Source organism: Eptatretus burgeri, chromosome 1 (genome assembly GCF_056783735.1).
Source record: "Eptatretus burgeri isolate ZD-2024b chromosome 1, Ebu_testis_v1, whole genome shotgun sequence".
Taxonomy (NCBI): domain Eukaryota; kingdom Metazoa; phylum Chordata; class Myxini; order Myxiniformes; family Myxinidae; genus Eptatretus; species Eptatretus burgeri.
Genome location: NC_140961.1, coordinates 53,144,463 through 53,163,461, shown reverse-complemented (window position 1 = coordinate 53,163,461; position 18,999 = coordinate 53,144,463). Strand labels below are relative to the sequence as shown.

The 18,999-nt window shown below is 40.0% G+C and overlaps 1 protein-coding gene across 2 annotated transcripts in view; it reads left to right on the top strand.

Moving 5' to 3' along the window:
- STUB1 (STIP1 homology and U-box containing protein 1) overlaps positions 1 to 15,845 on the top strand; it is a 102,425-nt gene extending 86,580 nt beyond the window's left edge. For both annotated transcript variants that reach the window (XM_085884294.1, XM_085884284.1), the window contains 3 exons: positions 5,101 to 5,157; positions 8,254 to 8,370; positions 14,479 to 15,845. In XM_085884294.1, the coding sequence (XP_085740420.1) occupies positions 5,101 to 5,157; positions 8,254 to 8,370; positions 14,479 to 14,604 (300 nt within the window). In that variant the 3' untranslated portion in view covers positions 14,605 to 15,845. The remainder of the gene's footprint in view (positions 1 to 5,100; positions 5,158 to 8,253; positions 8,371 to 14,478) is intronic.
- The last annotated feature ends 3,154 nt before the right edge of the window (positions 15,846 to 18,999 follow it).

The following is an 18,999-nucleotide window of genomic DNA, read 5'->3' as shown; positions in this document are numbered from 1 at the left end:
GTAAGGGGCCCGTGCCTTTCAGACTTATCCGAGGGTCACGACCTAAATTCCCATGTGTTCGGTGGAGCCGACTCTACTGCTCCCCCTAGCGGTCGTGCTCGCCACCGAGACCCGGCCCCACAATAGTATGTCGGTTCGCTATCCACGCAAACGTTGTGCCTTTATTTTAAAATGTCCGTTTTTCACCAGATTTGTTTTCATTCCTTTTTTAGCACCTCACAAAACCTCCGAAAATATAGACACAGATCTGGCAGATGCTATGGATAGGCAAGCCCTCTGGGGGCTTGCACACAAAAGATACCGCCACACGCACGCTTGCACGCCAAAATTGCACACAAAAGATACCAATGTGTGCGAGGTCTCGCAGTAAATGCATTAAATGATATAGTTTAATGAAGCTGGTTAATTTTGGCATGTTCCTAAAAAAAAATTTGTTCACCAATACAAGTCTCCAAACAGTCGAAAAAGGCAAGTTTAATGCTTTGGAAATTTCACATTTTCTTGTGTATGTATGGCAGAGGGAACATAGCCCAGCTTGCTTAAAGTATATTGGCTTAGTTATAAGACTCCTTATTTTTTAAATTATCAGATTTCACAACAGATTTCGACATTTGTTTGGTCCGGACGATATCCAATCCTCAAAACCGAAATAATATTTCAATGATTTACTTTAATTAGTCTGTGAGAGAAGATCGTGGAAAATGGTATCATACAATGCATGAAATCGCTCCAAGCTCCGAATTTAAAAACTTTAGTACTTAGAAAAACAATGTATTCCGGGATTTGTAACTTGCATGAACAGGCATTCAATACTATGAGTGAGGAAAGTGGGGAAGAAAACAAAAAAAACTTTATCGTTAAGAAATCGTTGCGGCCTGTTCCAAGTCGAGGCATGGTTGAGCAGGCCAAAAAGATGGTGGCCCAGACCCCATCAAGGTTACCCACGAAACGCCTGAAGATTCCAGACTGCGAGATGGCTGAGGATCACCTGAGGAAGGATATAATTAAATAAGGCCATTAATTATCTTCAAAAGGGGTGTTTGAGTGACCTAAACGTCCAATTTTCACTCTTGCACTTCCTTGGAGTTTTCTTAGTATGCATGCAAAGTTTCAGGCTGCAAGGTTTTTATCGTTTTGGAGTTATGGAGGACACACTGACTGACACACACTGACTGACTGACTGACACACTGACTGACACACACACACACACACACACACACACACACACACACACACACACACACACACACACACACACACACACACACACACACGCACACACTCATTGACATTTGTTAGTACATACTTGAATGACTATCGTATTGTTTGACATATTCATCTATTTTTATGGAACTCTTTCCTCCTGATTGCTACTCAGACTCACCTATGAAAACATTGCATATTGGAATGAGAGCATCATAATGGCCCAAGTCCAAGATACCAATGTATAGCACAAACTGACCTTTCATTGACTCCACCTGTTATGACAATAGATTACACAGCAAAATGCTGTTAGTGTTTGAAGTAAATATTGACTGTCAAATTATACATCTCACAAATTGCTTTTATCTCCAGGTTATCTTCAAATTTGCCAAGTATGCCTGATATTAGTCTGTTGTTATTGCACAATGTGGTATTCTACCTGAGCCACATGGATCAACCGTTCCCACAACGAACCCCGTGAACCAGCCCTATAACTTGCATACATAATTCAGTTTTTCTTCTCAGTTCAACCTGAGTGTTTTCAACACCCTCCACCAATAAAGCGAGACTTAAAAATCAACAGTTACCACAACCGAATATGTTATTGACTAAAAATCTCTGACTATTTGCACCAATAAATATCGCCATAGCTATGTACAAAATCTGGAGTACGAAACTCAACACAACACAGAGAGTTAGTTACAATACACACAAACTTATGAATTATTGCAATATATGAGACTTTCCCTGGTCATTATTTGCAGTGAGGAGCAATTTGTTGGGGAAAAAAATAATCCAGTTTTGATGCGATCTTCAAAACAACAACAAATGTCGAGTGAATAGCTCATCCTTTCATTTGGTTAGTGTTTAGAAGATTGACCATTGCAACCTGGAATATACAGTATACAGGAGGCAAAAACATTCCGAATGCTTATTACAGGCAACCCTTCTATATTTTCACACTATATTCTGCTTTGAACACTTGGGCTAAAACCGAAATTGCACACAAAAAAATCCATGCTATCAATCATTCATTTGATCATAAATATTGTTTTCTGAAATCGTAAAATCATGGAACACTCATCCACGGAACACCCGTTTAACATCCATCCGAGGGACGGCACACCCATTGATGAATCACCCTGCCTGTGAAACACCGGGTAACCAAGATGGCAGTTTATAGCTGGGTCAGGATTTGAACCCTGTCTGGACAGCTTAGAGGTGAATGTGCATAACTCTTGGCCATCTCGTCAGCCCAACAAACCACTTTATTATGCCATACATCCACAACACATGGGAACACACCACAAACCACCCTACACTCACCACACTCACCACACTCGGCACACCACACACCACAACACCATACCATACACACCACGCTCCACACATCAACACACTTACACACCATAACTCCAATCTGTCATTCTGACACCATTTTAAATTATGCTTTTCACACCAGCAAAATAAATGAAGGTTTTTCTTGCGTAATTTCGGTTTTAGCCAGACTTTTTGCACCAGAAAACTCATCCCTTTATTTGGGCAGTGTGTAATGCCACAGATCGCCAATGCGATCGTTCCCAAAAATAATCTGATGTACATACATGAAGCAAAAACATGCATACTGCTTATGTGCATATAAATATAGATTGTGGTTATATACTTGGGATAATTTCAATTTCACTCTGCCATGGGCTGGCACCCAAGTCTAAGGCCTGAGGCCTGCCAGCTATGCTGCTTCACAAAATGGTGGCGCATGATTTTGATTGTGAGCGGAGTTGGGAGAGCTGTCCAACTAATGGGGCGAAGGTAGTCTGTTGGCACATACATTCCGTACGTACATACATACATTCCGTACATACATTCCGTACATACATTCCGTACATACATTCCGTACATACATACTGTACATACAAACCACTTTATTATGCCATACATCCACAACACATGGGAACACACCACAAACCACCCCACACTCACCACACTTGGCACATGCATACTGTACATACATACATACATACATGCATGCATACATACATACATACTGTACATACATGTATACAAAGTCCAAAAACAAACTGGCTCATATATATTGTTACGGTTCTAGGGATCGTATGCATGCAAACATACAGTTGCCCCGAAGTCAGTTATTCCGTTAAGTATATGTGTAAATAGAACCCCTCCTTGTGTTTAGTGGGAAATCAAAGGGGTGCGTTGCAATGTTTTTTTAGTTAGATTAATAAATCTTTATATCCCTTCCATTATGAACCACAGTACCTTCCTCTCGCATGGGCTGAACAAACGCTTGTTCGCCTACTCACCCAACCGACGACTCGCTGTCCGAGGCAAAATCCTCTTGCAGTAGTTCCTTTTTGGCGAGTCCACACGTGTGGAGTGGGTGGGCTTCGCGGTATGGCGGAAACCCCGCCCAGAAAGGGCAGCCCCATGGAAGCCCCGTCCAATCAGGGCGAACAGTGACGTTGGCTTCACCAAGGCCCCTCCCCGCTGAGGGCGATCTATAAATTACAACACCATCCTCAGGGTAGATTGCTGAGAGGGAGAGCGAGTGAGCTGGAAAGTGAGTCGTCTGGTGAGCTGGAAAGTGAGTTGTCTTGGGAGTAAGCTGGAAACCCTGATACCCACCTCGGACTCCGCTCTACTCGACCCGGGCTCCTTCGCCGACATGGTCTCCACGCGGGCGGCCGTGTATCGAGCCGCACCACCATTACCAGGTGCTGCACCACGGAGCATTCCTTTCCCCAGAACTCAGGTATCGAGAACTGTGACCTCAACTCCTTCCCTCCCTGGCTGAAAAAGTCCTTTGCCATTCAACTGGGTTTATTTTGTCTGAGTGTGTGGCGCCGTCTTTAAGTAGAAACTGTACAAGTTATTCGAACCTTGTAAATCTTGCCTGTATTATTCTCGCGACAAGTCTGCTCTGTCTCTGCTTTATAAGTTGCTGTAAAATAGTCGCACTACATCTCTCTCATCTTTCCCTGCATAACACCCCAATAAACCTGTTACTTGCACCACATACCTTTCCTCACTTTATTGTAAATAAATTATTGTAGAAATGTTCCCAGTTCGTTTTTGTCTTTTCCTCCATTGGTCCAGCATGGTTCGGATCTAAGTTTTTACCCGGGTCTTTATCCCCGATAATCTGTTCATCCTAGCCGGTCCAAACCAGAAAGGTAGTTGGTAGAGTGATCCGGTTCCGGCAAGACGTACCGAGGGCGTGGTTCCCCAGTAGACGACACCACGTGGTTAATTAGGTAAATTGGTTCGAGACAAAAAGACCCTACGCTACGTGGTGGAGGTATTGGCGTCCATGGTCGGTTAAGCGACCTGCCGCCTCACGGAATTATCCATGAGCGACTTCCTGCAATTCCGCGAGTCTGGTGGGAGGCGACGTAACTTCCCCCACCTCGCGGTCGTTCTTGCCACCGTTCCCCGGCCCGCAACAATATGTTTAGATTGCTTCAGATTTTAAGGTTCCAAGAATACCTGTATGTAGTCCAAACAGAAAGATACATAAATGCATTACTGCCTGTTTTTTATCAAGGGTGAAGTCGTGTTCGAATGAGGCCTCTGCTTATCATGCTGCTGGTTATGGGCCATCAGGATTTCCTGCCATGCATGCCAAAGCAATGATACAGTTGGTGTCACACTGCTGGTTCAGGGAGACAGCAATTCTTAACATTCATTTTCAGCATTATTTAACTTGATAAATTGCTTGGTTTTATCTGATGGTAGATTAAATTGTGTGGTCGACTTTCTGCAGTCAGAGAATTCGATTTTTAATTTTTTTTTTTAGCAGTTTCTTCTATACAACCACCAGTTTAGCATGCGTCTGCTTATAATATTATAACGTTAACTGAAACTTTTTTTCTTTCCAGGAAAAATGGATGAGGGAGTTGAACAATCTCTTCATGCAAGTTGATGAGAGGAGAAAGGTCATATTTTGTTTCTTAATAGTTGGGAAAATAAAAGACTCAAGATTACTATCTGTTTGTTTTGAGATGATTTTGTACTATAATTAATTAGAGGAGTGTCTGTGTGTTTATTTATGTTCGACTTCTATGCACTCTTAAACTGCTGGATGGAATAAGTTGAAAACTGGTGGTTGTGCCAGTGAGTATGTTGAGGTTTTAGCAGGGTAAAAACAAAAAAATATTCCTGGAGGTTTAGGGGAGGGGAGGATGCCAATTCTCTTTGTAAAAACAGGTACAGTAGTGGACAAAAAAAGAAAACGCATGGATAAACGAGGGACACCAAGCATTGACTCCCACACAGCTGTGGCCCATGTGCTAATTAAGCAAATATCATCCCAGCATGCTTTGGGTCATGTATACAAATGCTGCACAGGCCTGGTTACCTATAACGATGGCTAGCAATGGCTGCAAGAGGAGACCCCTCCCCACCCCCAATGCTCCCACCCACAGAGCACATGTAGTATCCCAATGATTTGATGAGCATGATGACATTGATGTTATCCATACGTCATGGCCTTCTTGGTCACCAGATCTGAACCCAATCAAGCATTTTTTGGATATCTTGGAATGACATTTGAGACCGTTTTCCACCTCCATCAAAGAGGTGTGAGTTGATTGACTTTCTCGTGGAAGAATGGTGTCGTATTCCTCCTGCAGAATTGCAGAAGCTGCTGGACTTTATACCATGGTGTATACAGGCCCTACTGGCTGCACGTGATGGCCCAACACCCTATCAAGTGACTTTAAATTGGTGTTTCCGTTTTTTTATTTATTTTTTGTCCACTACCTGTACGTACGGTATAGGGCTGCTTCCGGTGGGACGGGATATTACAAGTTGTACAAAAATGCACCAATTATGGGGAAATTAATCCATCCCTAAGGATGGGTTCTTCGCTACTATTTTGAACTTAAACAACACCAAATTAATACAGCTATTATATTAATTAATACAGCTAAGTGCTTTTGATTATACCGTAAGTCTCACTGCCATGCTAAGAATTGTACAAATGCAAAATTCACTTTTACGTAACTTTTATGGTTAAATGGCCAATTGATTTGTCAATAATAGTGGTTAGGTTTTGACTGCAATTGAAACTGCATTTTTGTAAACTAATTTAGGTTCAGGATAATTTAGGAACTTCCATTCTTAAATGCATTGTGCAGCAAAACATTCAAGCCAGTGCACCAGGAGCTGAAAGGCAGTGTGTACTGATAACATACCGACAACTTAACGCGTTATATAATGGGGCTGTTAAAGACTGCATCTGAAATTTTCCCCTTTTGCTCAGGGGCCCAGAATACCTTTGTAATGTGAAAAACTAAATTTAACTGATGCACTCTGTTATGGTCAGGAAGGAGGTACAGTCAGTTTTAACTTTTAACCTCAGCAGCATGTGAGCAATCGCATTTTCCTTTGTACTAGTGGCTGTTTTTAAAACAATCGGTTATTTTATATGAATCGGGTATGCTTTAGAAACGCCATATCATTTCTCTTTGTGAGTTTCAAAGCAAATTTTTATTTCCTTTGTACTCGTGGCTGTTTTTAAAACAATCGGTTATTTTAAATGAATAAGGGTATGCTTTAGAAACGCATATCATTTCTCTTTGTGAGTTTCAAAGCAAATTTTTATTTGATAATTCCTGATTTCCGAGCTGTTCGCCATATTAATGTGTTTTCCAAATTACCCAAGCCAAATATTTTCTACCTGTCACATGAGGATTGACAGCTGTTTATAAAGAATCGTGGTTATGCACATCTCATTGAAATGTCTAGAATGCAAAGATGTTTTTTAAAAAAAATTGTTTATTTAAATTTACCTGGAACAAGGGTGAAAGCTGCTCAGGGTGTTTGGGTTGTATACAGCACTATAGACCCAAATGTTCGCGGATCGACATTTGTGGATCCCACGTATTAGTGGGTGTCAGTGTGACCTGCTTCCACATTCGTGTTTTGCTTTTTTATTACTCTCTTTTATTTTTTTAAACACTTCAGGACTGGTCTCTTACATCCACTGCCGCTGGTGTTAATTGGGAATTCTTCCACAGAAACCTGCCCTCTCTCTTATGCACAGATTCATCCCATCTCATCTTCTATTATCTTATGCGTCCTCCTGAAAAAAAAACAAAAAAACATGTTCTGTGTCATCGCTCTTCCATGAGCCTAGACTAAGTCAGGACACAGCACAACAATGGGAACAGCAGGAGAACAGCAACATTCAACAAATCATCAGCTAAAGCAGAGACAATTAATTTTTATATTGACTGCTTTTGACGTTTGCATGTGGTACCTGTTTGGGAGCCTCATTGATATGCATTGCTGTCTATGCTATTGCTGATCATTTGCTAATAAGTGATTAAACCTGTCCAGTAGCTGATGGGGTGTGTTGCATTGGGATTCTTATGTGCGTATTGTGTGAACGTCTTTATAGTTGTTGAGGAACTCTGGGAAGGATTTGAAACAGCGTTCGAAGTTACCTTGTGTAAGTCTTCTTGGGTTGCCTCATGCAGGTACGTGGCTGGAGGCATGTGGAAGGGGTCAATCATATATGTATATATATGTATATATATATATATATATATATATATATATATATATATATATATATATATATATATATATATATATATATATATATATATATATATATATATATATATATATATATGAGTGCTTTAAGCAGTACTCTGTAGCATCATTTCTGGAAATTTCATATGTCATTTTGAAGGGGAAAAATAAAAAGATTTTGACAAAACAACTGTAACAAAGATGTTTTGGCATCATGTTTTCAGGAGTAATAGTTCAGCTTGTAGCTGGTATAAGCTAAGTTGTGTGTGTGTGTGTGTGTGTGTGTGTGTGTGTGTGTGTGTGTGTGTGTGTGTGTGTGTGTGTGTGTGTGTGTGTGTGTGTGTGTGTGTGTGTGTACCGATCAATAATGTTGTTTATTGCTAATCTTCAAAGCAAATTTTCACTGAAGATTGTGGACCTGCTTGCCAAGTTTCTGGGAATGAATATAATGTAATGCAATTCTTTTTTTGCAAAACATTTGTTTTGAGCAGAAACGTGATGTACCTGACTACCTGTGTGGAAAAATAAGCTTTGAGCTGATGCGGGAGCCCTGTATCACACCAAGTGGCATCACGTACGATCGCAAGGACATTGAGGAACACTTGCAGGTTTGCTTCGTAGATTGCACTGTATTTTTACGTTGATCAGTAAAATCTTTAAACAAAGCCACATTGATGTTCTTGATAAACAACTTTCTTCAATCTAAATTTCTCAGCTTGCAAACCTATCACTTGTTTATTTTTTGTCTTTTCATCGTGATTGGGCCAAATATCAAAAATAGAGGATCAATGTCCTGTTGCTAACTGATCAGGGTAAAACTAAGAGCTAGATTTGGAATACCCATTTTAGGTCAGGTGGTATTGACATGATGATTACAGTCATGCAACTTCCTGCTGTCTGAGCCTTTTTTTAAAACAATTTTTAGTTCTGATGTCACCTACTGTTTTGTCATATTAGCCATATTTAATAAGGTGCAACTCCAATATGTCTATAATTCATATTTTTCAAGATATTGCCCACTTTCTGGATTATGACATCACTGGTGGCCATATTGTGTTTCGGATCAGCTTCTTTTAATCAAACCTTCCCATAGGTAGTCGATCATATGTTTTAAGTTTTGCGTTGATTGGTTAGCAGTTTCAGAGAAGAAGATTGTTAAAGGTTTTCCTGTAATCCAAAATGGTGGCCAAACTACATTGAAATTCAAGTGCTTTTGGAACCTTTGAAGCCTTGCGATGACATGTAGCATATTGATGGTGATGGAGGATCCCATGAACAATTTGATTGACAAAGCAACACCTAATTTTTAGGTCATCTCTACCGAGATGACTTAATAAAGCCGGACCAAATGTCCGTCCGTACGTCCGTACGTCCGTCCGTACGTCCGTCCGTCCGTACGTCCGTCCGTCCTTACGTCCGTCAACAATTTTTCTTTCCGATCTTGATGAAACTTAGTATGTGGGTTGAGGTCGATGAGTGTTGCACAACAATATAACTTTTGTCTGGGTTCAAGGTCAGGGACGAGGTCACATAAGTTATAAAAATCGCCATTTTCAAAACCTATCTAGTCTGCCATTCTACAAGATATTCGGCAACTGTTTATTGATTATGATAGTAAAAAATATTATCTTGCATCTAACCGGATAGATTTTTGAATTTCCTTCCCGTTTGATTGTCACGTGATCTGGAAGATGGCCAAAAACGCCGATGCGATTCGCAAAGAAGGAAGGAAGGAAGGAGAAATGAAATGTAAATATAAAACACATTTTTAACCTTTTATATTTATATATTTTCCGCCGAAGGTGCAAAAGTTTCAAAACCCGAAATGTAAACGTCAGCATTTATTTTCAAAATATAATTTCGTGCGCGCGCTCCAAAATGCCGAGTCATCTTTAACCAAACTGTGTAGTAGAACTGCGCAGTAGTCCGGTCATGGCGTCTGAGCAGTGGCCAGCGTGGTTCAGATTGACCGTGGTTTCTGGGGCGAAGGTGATTGTTAAGAAGTATGTCGCTGGTATAAATTTGAGTGACTGTATTGGTGATTTAATCACGCAACATCTTGACAATGAATATTCTGGCCGAACGATTGCATCAATTCAGTGCATCAGCAGGGATAATTCGCAGGCTCCTCTCGATCGTGCCGATATCTAACATAATCACCGGCGGACATCGGGCTGCAGGCTGTGGGGCGAGGCCACGGATCCCGGATGAGGGGATAAGTGATAAATTATGCTACATGCTTTGGGGTTTCTGATTAATTTATCAATGAGTACATTCCATAATTAATAATTAATGAATCTGGCATACAAAATGTTTTTTCATACCTGACATGTTACTTTGTGCAGTGTCACGAAACTTCGGTGGAATTAATAATTAATGAATCTGGCATACAAAATGTTTTTTCATACCTGACATGTTACTTTGCGCAGTGTCACGAAACTTCTGTGGAATTAATAATTAATGAATTTGCTCGCTCTCACGATTTTTGAAACCTCAATATCTCTATAAATACTTGACCAATTTTCATTCTGTAAGTTGCATTATAATCAGTGAAGAATAATCTACAGGATTATCATAATCTCCGAGAGCTAAGCCTATTTTTTCGTTTTTTTTCTACAACCGGAAGTGAAATGTCCCCAGAGAGTGGACGGACCGGATAACCACGTATTGCACTTACTGGTGATTCTGATGTGTTAATCCGGGTACTAAATGAACAATACGTATTTATTAATTATGTCATTAGTAGTATTATCCTAGTGTATCTCTGTGAATTATTTCAATCTAAACGGTTAGTTTGGACTGTTTCGCGGTTACCTGAACTGAACATTGAGAACTTGATGACATTGAACATTGATGAACTTGAACATTGAGAAGGTATTATAGAGATGACCGTCACCCCCACGCAGGGGTAATTTTATTAATGAGTGTTCCAAGTCGGGTGACAGAACTACATAATGTAAAAAATTATTAATTAGTCATCTCCATTTTCTCAAACTAAAAGTTTTTTAAAATGTATTTATTTATTTATTTATTTGTATACATTTCTGAGGCTCGTACAAGTGCTTCAAATGTAATGACAAAAACTCAAATGTTAAATAAACATGGAAACGATTACAAAAGCCGGCTGTCTTGTGCTTCGTGGCAGATGGGCTACTCGGGCCTATTTGTACTTACTCTGAATTTGCTCTTTGACATTTGACGCAGTTATGAATTTGTCTTCTCCATATTCCCATAATATAGGTCTGTTGAAAATTTGATGACAAAAGACGCTCAAACGGTAAAGTTATTGCCTGGTCAGACACACTGATACACATACATAGACACTCAAGTAATTGCAAAACGCATCTCCCACTGTGCGGCGGATGAGCTAAAAAGGAGTGAAAGGTGATCCCAGAAGTGGGCATTCTACAACTTGATCATTTGATGAACATATTGTTCAGATTGAAGGAAATTTTGAATGACTGAAAGTTAATTGCTCTCGACATTGGTAGCATGGTAGACGTCTTGTAAATCCCGAAGCAAGTGGCCATAGAAAAGGTGTCTGGTCGAATTTCCCAGAAGGAGACCAGAAGTTTGTCCAAGTCTCCTTCTATCTTGTCCTTCAACTCCACTATTGATGTCTCCCCTACCCCCACCCCCCAATCTCACCCCAAACGAATGCAAGGAGAGTATAAGGTGTGTGTGAGCAATCACTCACCATTCATGACCAGCTCTCTTTTGCTTTTTAAAGGTGGATCGTATAAGCAAATGATCGACATTACATCTATCATGTTAACATCCATTAGATGAGCTTACTTTTTGATGAATGTCAATATTACACCAAAAGTTGGTTTTGATACGGAGGATTTCAAATTTTGTTGTGCATTAAACCCTTAAATATCACGGGTTTTAATACCTATTGTGGTTTTGACCAATCGTGAGCAATCTTTGTGCACTGATTTCGTTTTCGATCAGTTGCAGTTTTCGAGGGAGTTGTGACTGTTACCTCGCACTATGAGTCTTTTGTTGCTTCTCGTTCACCATCAATAATGGTGCTGAAGTGCAAAATGATGGACAAAATTTATTTTATTAACCTCCGCCATCTTCGAAGATGGATGGAGGTTACTGTTTTCACCCCTTTCTGTTTGTTTGTTTGTTACTTACGAAATCTAAAGATTTCGTAAGTATATTGATGACTTCCGTCCTCTGTTTGTGTGTTTGTTTGTGTGTGTGTTTGTGTGTTTGTTTGTAGGCACGAAAACTCGAGAAAGTAAGAAGCTACCAATGTCAAATTACACCACGTGATTCAGGAGGGTGATGGCTCGTGCTGATTAGATTTTGGTCAAAATCTGTCAAAGGTCAAATGTCACAGTGAGGTCAAACATTCGATTTTTGATGGTTTGGTATAGAATCATCGTAGAAACTTCTTGTTTGCGTCGCTACCTTCTCTAGAGACAGCTTTTATTAGACAAGGTCAGAGGTCAAGTTGACGATTTCGTAAGTACCAGTCTATGACTGCTTGTTTGTTTGTTTGTTTGTGAACAGTATTACGGAAAAACTCCTCGACGGATTTCAACGAAACTTGGTGAGGGAGTTTGGTATGGTCCAAGGATCATGCCATTAAATTTTGGACTTGGTTCCCCCCCCCCAAAAAAAATATTGTTAGAGAAAAAAATATATATTTTTTGCATTTCTACGTTTTAAGTGATTTCCAACCCCCCCCCCCCAAAAAAATTGTTACCCCCCCAAAAAAAATAGATAATTTTTTTTTCTACATGTTTTAAGTGATTTCCAACCCCCCCCCCAAAAAAAAATGGAGAAAAGAACTATAACTGTCAGCACCGTTGACATCGTATTTAATGAATATGATATAAGGTTCACTTGAGTGACCCAGCAGTATTGGTGGCGGAGGTTTTGCACTCTCCCGAGTGCTCCTCCTCTAGTTTTATTTATTTGCTGATTTATGGAGTTGCAGAATGATTTATCAAAGAAAAATCGACAGATTACAATGAAAAACGATTTAAGAGATTAATAGGGGTGGAACGGTGGGGGTGACAGACACATTATAGAAGGGTGGGGCCACGTTATACCTGGTGTTGGCTTAATGGTTAGGGTTGAAGGCTTGGGATCCGAGGATCCAGAGTTCAAATCCCACTCGACTGTTGAATTAATACCAGGTGGGGTTGACTCTGCCTGTCATTATTCTGAGATCGGCAAAATGAGTGCCAGCTTGCTAGTATCCTGTGTCGGAGTGGCGACCCGTCCAAGATTGTGTCTAATAGCCAAGAAGACTGCTTAAGCAGCACCAACGCTCTGCACAGAGTATGGTCCCGATGGATGGATGGCGCCACGTTTAATCTCCAACGTAGCAGGAGACTTCATGGTAAAACCGATTTATATTTATTTTACAATCTTGTTACATCCACCTCCAAATGTTGACAGAAGTTATGTTTTTACCTCTGTTTGCCTGTCTGTCTATGATCAGGATATCTCAAGATGTTATGGACATATTCAGATGAAACTTGGTGGACAGCTTGGGTGTGTGACAAGGATGAATTTATTGGGTTTTGGTGAAGTTCCGGATACTAGAATTTCCATATTATTCTTCACCATTGAGCGATGTAGCTGAAGGTGCGATATCTCAAAACGTCTTGGACGCATTATGACTACACTTGGTTGACAGGTTGGGTGTGTGACAAGGATGAATTTATTCGGTTTTGGTGAAGTTCCGGATACTAGAATTTCCAAATTATTCTTCACCATTGAGCAATGTAGCTGAAGGTGCGATATCTCAAAACGTCTTGGACGCATTATGACTAAACTTGGTTGACAGGTTGGGTGTGTGACAAGGACACTCGATTCGATTTTGGTGAAGATCTGGATCCGAATAGGATTTCTTTTTAAATTTTGGCAATGATTTTTTCACAATTAAGAGATGGTGCTAAACATGATGTACAGTTTAGCACTATATCTCAAAAAGTTATGGATGGATTTGGACAAAACTTTGTGGATGAGTTGGATAGGTGACAAGAACAAGCTGATTAGATTTTATTCCAGGTCCGGATGCAGATCCGGCTTATCAGTGAGATGCAACACATAAACTGTTCAGCCTGGCGGAGGTATGCATTACTGTGTGCCCTTCTAGTTTCAATTGTGATATGTTTATTTTTGGATGCTGCCCACCTTCCTCTATATTTTCTCGAAGCCAAAGAAGCTGATCCCCTTTTCCCATAGTTTTTTTTTTCATAGTTTTTTTCCCATAGTTTTTTTCCCCCTTTTCCCATGGCCCTTCGTTTTGTTTATCACGGTTTTGAATATCACAAAATTTTCCAGGATTGTAACCCCATGCAATATTTAAGGGCTTCCTGTATTTTAAGACTGCTTATAATATTTTTGACATTTGGTATAAATTGAATTGCAGCTATTTGTATAAAATATACTCGATATAAAAGTCATCACAAAGTTTAATTGTGGACATGCTGATGAGTTTTTGCTGCAAAACCTTGTTGATGTGAAATTGAGGATGTTACCACAACTAGTTTAAATTTGGATCTGTATGATGCAAACTCAGCTTTGGTTTGGGTTGCAGTCTGGAGTTTGGTTGTAATCTGACTATTTCCTGGAGTATAATAATTTTATTATAATTGTAACTCTGATTTGTTTTACTTTCATTCTCTAACCACAACACTTGGACATTTTGTCTCACTCTTTATCTCTTGTCATCTGATGATCTGCAGAGAGTTGGTCACTTTGATCCAGTGACTCGGAGTCCATTGACGCAAGATCAACTCATTCCTAATTTAGCTATGAAGGAGGTGATCGATTCCTTCATTGCGGAAAATGGCTGGGTGGAGGACTACTAAGCTTAACTCTCTGTTGGGCTTTTATGGAAAGGTGTTGCTGAAGCCCACCCTTGGACTACCATGCTGTGTGCATGTTGCTTCCAACTCGGTGACTTTTAATCATTGAGCCAGAGATGGAATCAAAAAGAAACAATTGCCATATATTGCTGGTTGACCAACGTGTGGCTAGCCATTCATTCTTTTTATTCGAGAATGCTTGCTCTGAAATGTTTTTGCCCTGGTGTTCTTTATGAAGGACTAAAATTTGAGCAGTTGCATTTGTGCTGCAAGCATCAGCTTTGACTCTTGGAAGTCATGATTTTAAGGGTGATGGTTTTTGTGATACAGTTAAATATATTTGCTTCTAAGATTGTTCTCTTGGTATTATAGTTTGTTTTGTGTTTTTGTTTTCTTTTTCTTTATTGTTTCTTTTCATATTATGTACAGGAAAGTGTTATTATAGGGTGTGTAAATAATGTCTGAAAATGGCCTTCTTTTCTTTATTTTTTTTTCTCCTCAATGAGAGCTTTTCCAAGGGTTCGGAAGCTCAACATACTAATACTGAGTAACCCTACACTCGCTTAAAATGTCTGTGTTCCTGGATCTTATCGTTGGCCACTTTGATCCAGTGACTTGAATTTGCTTGAAAAGTTGGTCACCTTACATTGAAAAGTTTCAATGAAAAAAGCTGGAGCTGCCGAGACCAAATGGCATCGATCATGTCGTTTGTGTGTTTTGCAAAGCATCAGGAGGAGGTGGCATCCCTTCCTTTACACTGAACGTTCTGTTGACACAGTTTAGCTTGAGTGGGAATATTGGTCATTTCTATCGAGTGTAAAAGTAATCTGAGATGGGGCCATTTTCAATGCTTATTGACACCCCTCCTTTTGGAGCATAACAGCTCGTTAGTAACAGTAGCATAAAGAAATGTATCTTTTTTGCTGTTGAATTTCGTTTACCGAATCTGCATTTGACTCGTGCAAGTCCTTTCACCTATTTTGGTTATCAACGTATGCAGTAATGGGATGATTCTGTCTGTACATGCATGAACGATATACTCCGATCCAATGTCTATTTCTGCTACATTGCTCTATGATGTTTCATTCTCTTATTTTGATGGGAAAGAAACATCCATTGAAATTGCTTTGTGATTGCACTGAGGTTGTTTTTTTTTGTTTGTTGTTGTTTTTTTTGTTTTTTTTTTGCATTTCCCAAAATAAAAGCTGTTTTTAGTAATCATCATGTGGTGATTTCTACAATGATGATGCATTGATTCATTTTGGATGAAAAGGCTTTGTACTTGTGAGAAGTATTTGGTACCTTCATGAAAACCAACTTTGGTATGAATGGTTTGATGAAATGTTCCAAAGTTCCATATCCCTCCCCACCACCACCCCCCCCCCCCACCCACTTCCACATAAAATGGATACATGGTGGAATATTAGGGGCTGGATATTTTTGCCTTCAAATCTACAGTAAAGGAAAAGGTAAAGGTTTCACTTTTTTTTTCTTCTTCTTTATTTATGTAATATGCATTTTCAAATACTGTCGATGGAATCCTTTTAATATGAATGTTTAATACTTTCAGACTAAAGCATGTTGGTTCGAATTTGGAAGAATTTCTACCAGAATAAATATTGACTCCAATGTTTCGAATAATGTTTGGTTGTGGAAGGCCATGCAGTAATTCTTTTCCCAAATGTAGAAGAGGAGGTGAATATAATATACACTTGCACCCAGTGCGCATTATCATTTTTTTGTTTTTTAACCTCTGCCACCGAAGGTGGAAAGAGGTTATGATTTCACACCTGTCTGTTTGTTTGTTTGTGTGCAGGATATCTCAAAAAGTTGTGGATGGACTTGGATGAAATTTGGTGGCAGGTTGGGTGTGTGACTAGGAAGAATTGATCCATTTTGGTTGAAAAGGCTTTGTACTCGTGAGAAGTATTTGGTATCATCATGAAAACCAACTTTGGTACTAATAGTTTGATGAAATGTTCCAAAGTTCCATATCCCTCCCCACCACCCCCCCCCCCCTTTCCACATAAAATGGATACATGGTGGAATATTAGGGGCTGGATATTTTTGCCTTCAAATCTACAGTAAAGGAAAAGGTAAAGGTTTCACTTTTTTTTTCTTCTTCTTTATTTATGTAATATGCATTTTCAAATACAGTCGATGGAATCCTTTTAATATGAATGTTTAATACTTTCAGACTAAAGCATGTTGGTTCGAATTTGGAAGAATTTCTACCAGAATAAATATTGACTCCGATGTTTCTCATAATGTTTGGTTGTGGAAGGCCATGCAGTAATTGTTTTCTCAAATGTAGAAGAGGAGGTGATTATACTATACACTTGCACCCAGTGCACATATCATTATTGTTGTTTTTTTTTTAACCTCCGCCACCGAAGGTTGAAAGAGGTTATGTTTTCACACCTGTCTGTTTGTTTGTTTGTCTGTGTGCCGGATATCTGAAAAAGTTGTGGACGGATTTGGATGAAATTTGGTGGGCAGGTTGGGTGTGTGACTGAAGAATTAATTCTATTTTGGTGAAGATCCGAATCGGGATACACGAATTATTTAATTTTCAAAGTGATTCTTCACCATTGAAAGATTGGGCCAAAAACGATATAGTACTGTATAGCATGATATTTCAAATATCCCTGTGTTGTAAGAGGTGACCAGGGTTGCTTCAGGAAGGGCATCCGGCGTAAAACCTGTGCCAAATCAGTATGCGGATGATCCACTGTGGCGACCCCGAACGGGAGCAGCCGAAAGAAGAACAACAACAGCATGATATTTCAAAAATGTACTGGGCCAGATATGTTCTCGTGGTTCAGGCATCACGTGGTGGAGGTATGCGCTCCATTGAGTGCCCTTCTCGTTTTAATCTAGCATGCTTTGAAAAGTTGTCATTGCTGTATAACAATTTGGAAACGTCTTCAAAAAGTTCACAAAGGCCGTATTTTAAACTCAAAAAGACCATAAGGGGGGAAGTCTTTATTGTAAAATAAATATGGAGTCTTAATCCATCTCATCTTCATGTTATTTGGGATTTTCATATAGATGAGAGTTGAGGTTTGTAGTACTGCTTTTGAAATTCACAAACTTGACACTTGAACAAGGGAGACAAAATAATTAACACAACAAAACGATCACCTGGATGGCAACAACACTTGGCAAAAGGCAAATCAAAGGCAGGCCTACAACAAAGCAATTGTTATGATAACCAATCAGAACCACTGACTGGATAGCTCACCATCTTGTCTTCTGATATGTCTTCCCTCTCTTACCTGTAAAAAAAAAAAGTTCTCTACTTATGTCTACCTACTTTGAGTTGTGTGAAAAGTAGGCCTTCTTCATTTCCTGCCAACTTCACCACCTTCCCTCATATCTTGCCACACTGTTAAAAAAAACCCGTCACCGGAATTAAACCGGAATAATCTCGTTGCAATGCATACATTACCACAATCTCAGGGAACTGCCGGATAATCCTGACCGTGTCTCACACTTTTGAAGAACAAACTCGTCACTCAGGACATATCTTGAGCTTTTCATACAGTTTGGCATCCTTCTCCTTGCTCTCCAAACTGTCTGCCTGTGGAATCCAAGGCCAAACTCAACTCGTGGATTCCTGACTTTCTCCACTCTCGTCGTCAATGTGTGGCTCTCAACGGAACCTTTTCTTCTTCTCTCCCTGTCAAGGCTGGAGTACCACAAGGCAATGTACTTCGCCCCATCTTATTCATAATCTTCATCAATGGAATCGCTGACTTTCTTGAAAATCCTCTTTGCTGATTACTCCACTCTCTGCCGTAACATCTCTCATCCCTCTGACATACAGGCAGCTTGTTTTTCATTAATCTCTTCCCTCTCCTCAGACCGTGACAAAATCACAAAATGGTCAAACACTTGGACTATGTCTTTCAATCCTGAGAACTCTATATTTCTATTTCTATCTCTCAATCTGTCTCCCCTAAAGGACCATACCGCAAACCCTTCCATCTACTTTCTCAACAACTCTCTCAGAGGTTCAAGTTACTCAAACTATTGGGTCTCTCTCAGCCATGATCTCTCTTGGGTAAGCCACATTTCAAAATCAAAATTGTCCTAGAAAGCTGGACGTCGACTGGGCATCCTCCTTTTGTGCAAAGTCCTTCCTTGGCATGCCTGAGCTCCTATCAACCTTCAAGGCTTTCATCCACAGCTCGAGAGAGGGGTACTGCTCTCCAATCTGGGCTGGCTCCCCTGCCTCGCATCTTGCTCAGCTTGACTCCATGGAAACAAAGGCCTTCAAGATCATTGGAATTTCTCGTGATGAAGCTGACTTTATGGGCCTATTACTTCACCTTCGCTGACAGGTTGGTGGTCTCTATCTTCTTCCACCTAGTTTTTGGACTTGCACCTACTGCC